This window comes from Haplochromis burtoni, unplaced genomic scaffold, assembly GCF_018398535.1.
Source record: "Haplochromis burtoni strain Fernald_Lab_line unplaced genomic scaffold, NCSU_Asbu1 Contig_2120, whole genome shotgun sequence".
In the NCBI taxonomy this organism is placed as follows: domain Eukaryota; kingdom Metazoa; phylum Chordata; class Actinopteri; order Cichliformes; family Cichlidae; genus Haplochromis; species Haplochromis burtoni.
In genome coordinates this window covers 2172-4885 of record NW_024584481.1, presented here as the reverse complement: position 1 = coordinate 4885, position 2714 = coordinate 2172, and the positions used below count along the sequence as shown (strand labels likewise).

General features: G+C 44.6%; 1 protein-coding gene across 1 annotated transcript; it reads right to left on the bottom strand.

Moving 5' to 3' along the window:
* Positions 1–1205: 1205 nt before the first annotated feature.
* LOC102296500 (phosphatidylinositol 3-kinase regulatory subunit gamma-like) lies at positions 1206–2044 on the bottom strand. The gene is made up of 2 exons (XM_005952828.3): positions 1967–2044; positions 1206–1437 (listed from the first exon to the last, which is right to left on the bottom strand). The coding sequence occupies exons 1-2, from the start codon at positions 1993–1995 to the stop codon at positions 1206–1208; spliced, it is 261 nt and encodes an 86-aa protein (XP_005952890.1). The 5' UTR covers positions 1996–2044.
* Between the last annotated feature and the right edge of the window lie 670 nt (positions 2045–2714).

The window sequence follows — 2714 nt, the reverse complement described above, 5'->3', positions numbered from 1 at the left end:
CACACCTTTGGTCTTTTGTCTGAGTATTTCTGCTTCTGTTGTCATAGTCGTAGCAGCACTGAGACCTGTGGAGCAGATGGCTGAGCTGATGTGCCCGAACACGTCTGAACACTACGTGTAGATAACATGCAGGGACTTGAAGTAGGGCAGACATTTAGAAAGTGAAAGTACAAACATGCGGCCGCGCTGTGTGTAAATAAATAAAAAATAAAAACAGAGCTCAATTTTCTCATAAATAAATATTTTATTCATTTATCCTGTAAACGGTTTAAACTGGAAAATGCACCATCTTAAGAAAAATATGAGCGCAAACCTTGACACGCCTGGACCGTCTACTCATGTCGTTTCTCCATCACTCTGGTGGTGGCCTCTGACGTAAAGGGACAAAAACGACAGCTTGTAAAATAATAAACGTCAGTGTGCGTCTAGGAGCTCAGAGATAACGTAGACACTCAGCAGATATGTGCGGAAAAGCTTTTTCATTGACAGCCTCTATTTTCAGCAGGACGATGTTAAACCACACGCAGCAGGACTGCGTAGCAGACGAGTCCAGGTGCCAGCTCCAGCCTGCAGCTGCAGCGCTGTGCTGCTGTCTGAAACTGAAAATGAGAAACTCGACATTTCAAAATAGAGCCGCCTTCACCTCTGCAGCCTGCAGCGGCTGATTCACCTCATCAACAACCTTTTCTGCCTCCTGCGTTCGTTGGCTCGCTGTGCTTAAAAAACATCTTCTGAGAAGATGAAGTTTTGTGGAGCTCAAAAGAGAAATCCAATCATTTTACTTTAGATTTACTTTAGATTTAAAAACATTTATTGACCAAAACAAAATGTGAATCCTTGGAAGTAAAAAGATTCTGTTTCTGATTGTACACAACTGCTTTCTGTTCTCAAATGTAAATGAAGTACACATCTGTGTGGGGTCAAAGCTGTGTGCCCAGAGGAGATGATGAGGCTGAACAGACCAATCGGGATGGAGGCGACGACTCAGGTCTAAGCAGGACATTTGCATAACGACTGAAACCAGCCCACTGAAAGAACAACCTGACCTCCCAGCCTATTGTTCCTTCAGTGGGCTGGTTTCAGTCGTTATGCAAATGTCCTGATTATAAGATTGGGGAAACCTGCAGTCAGCTGAGACCAAAGACGTCACCTGGATGAGTGACGAAACGTTTCTCCCACAAAATGCTACGTCCAGATGAACAGAATCAACTTTTGGTGCTCGTCTTGTTGATGACGCAGTGCTTCACCTCGCCATCCACCCTGTCGGGGGGGAGAAAGAGAGAGAGAGAGAGAGAGAGGTGAGACTGAGGCTGGGCCAGAGACTCGTGTCTGTAATGGTTGATCAGCTCCACCACCGAGCTGAAGGTCAGGGGGTCGGAGAAGCCGTACTTCCCCTCCCGATGGAAGATCTTTATCAGCTTGTTGTTGCCTCCTTTCCTGCAGGTGACGAGAGAACGGAGAGCTGGTCAACTCAGAGCCCGCGGCATCGTCCAGACACAAAGCAGACAGTTGTGCTGTGGACGTTTACTGCACAAATAACAAGACTGTAACTGTGCAAACCACGAAATCTGTAAATCAGCTGGAAGACGTAGAGCCTTGGCCCCCTGGTGGACAGTGAGGGCGCTGCAGGTGAGCAGCCACAGATCACTGACAGTAAATTATTTTTAGAGGATTTTAAAAATGTGAATTAACGAGTATAAAGTTGTTTAACTTTATATGAATGTTTTATTCTTACAAGATTAGCAAAGGTTTCATCCTGTTCCACGTTCTATTCAACTGTTAATGTCGACTTACAGCTGAACGTTTCTCTCAGCTTTATTTATCCACGAGTTTTGGCTCTTCCACCCTTCACACCTGTAGATCATTCAGTCAGTCTTTACATTTAAACATTATATAAACGTTTCATTTTTGTTTACTGGATTTTAAACCTGTGTTTAAAAAGCTGGTGATGCACTGAGAGCTTTACCTCAGAGTCAGAGTGTAATCTCCGTGCATCTTGGTGGAGGCGTCTCTGACCAGAAACGTACCGTCGGCTGTGAAGACTTCACAGGTTTAGGAGGTAAAGCTGAAACAGAGAGCGAGAAGGAGGAGTCACACCCCAAGATGGAGTAGTTACGTCTCCTTGATGGATGACTAGGGCTTTTGGAGCGTGATGTCACTAGAGGGAGCGTGGCCAGATTTTTGGTTGAGGCGCCATGTTTCTGGGCCAAACAAAGTGCTAGCGAAAGAGGAGCGAAAGTACACGGATAACAACAGCTATGGTTCGTACTTTCTGTGCGGTACGACTGGTAAGAGAATAAGGTTGAAAATGCTTTATCTCTTCATTCTTTCCCCACCTGGAAGCAACATGAGGCAGCTCGTGTATCGGATGTTACCAAAAGAAGGCGTCTAGTCTGGATAGCAGCTGTGAGATGAGCTGATATCCAGTTCTCTACCATCCACAGATATCTGTTGGTGTGCTCCAGTATTTTTATTCCGGTAAGTTCTAAATAAGTTCATATTACTCTTTATAGCCTATTAGTTTTATTTGCGATGCGCTCTGAGGTCATAGCAAATTAGAACAAACATCCTAATGAGGGATTTTGCAGAACCACGTTCTATTTATAGAGTTGCTAATTGTTTTTCATTATTGCAGACAAACCAGCCAATGAAATGGATGAAACATCGTGACTTGGTTCCAACACACACATGGGGCACTAAGAAAGCCCTGCTTC

Excerpts from the sequence above, each read along its gene's own strand:
- LOC102296500 (XM_005952828.3), bottom strand. The coding sequence starts at position 1,995 with ATGCACGGAGATTACACTCTGACTCTGAG. Across the intron at positions 1,438-1,966 it reads GATTACACTCTGACTCTGAG|GAAAGGAGGCAACAACAAGC; the intron begins GTAAAGCTCTCA and ends CGTCACCTGCAG.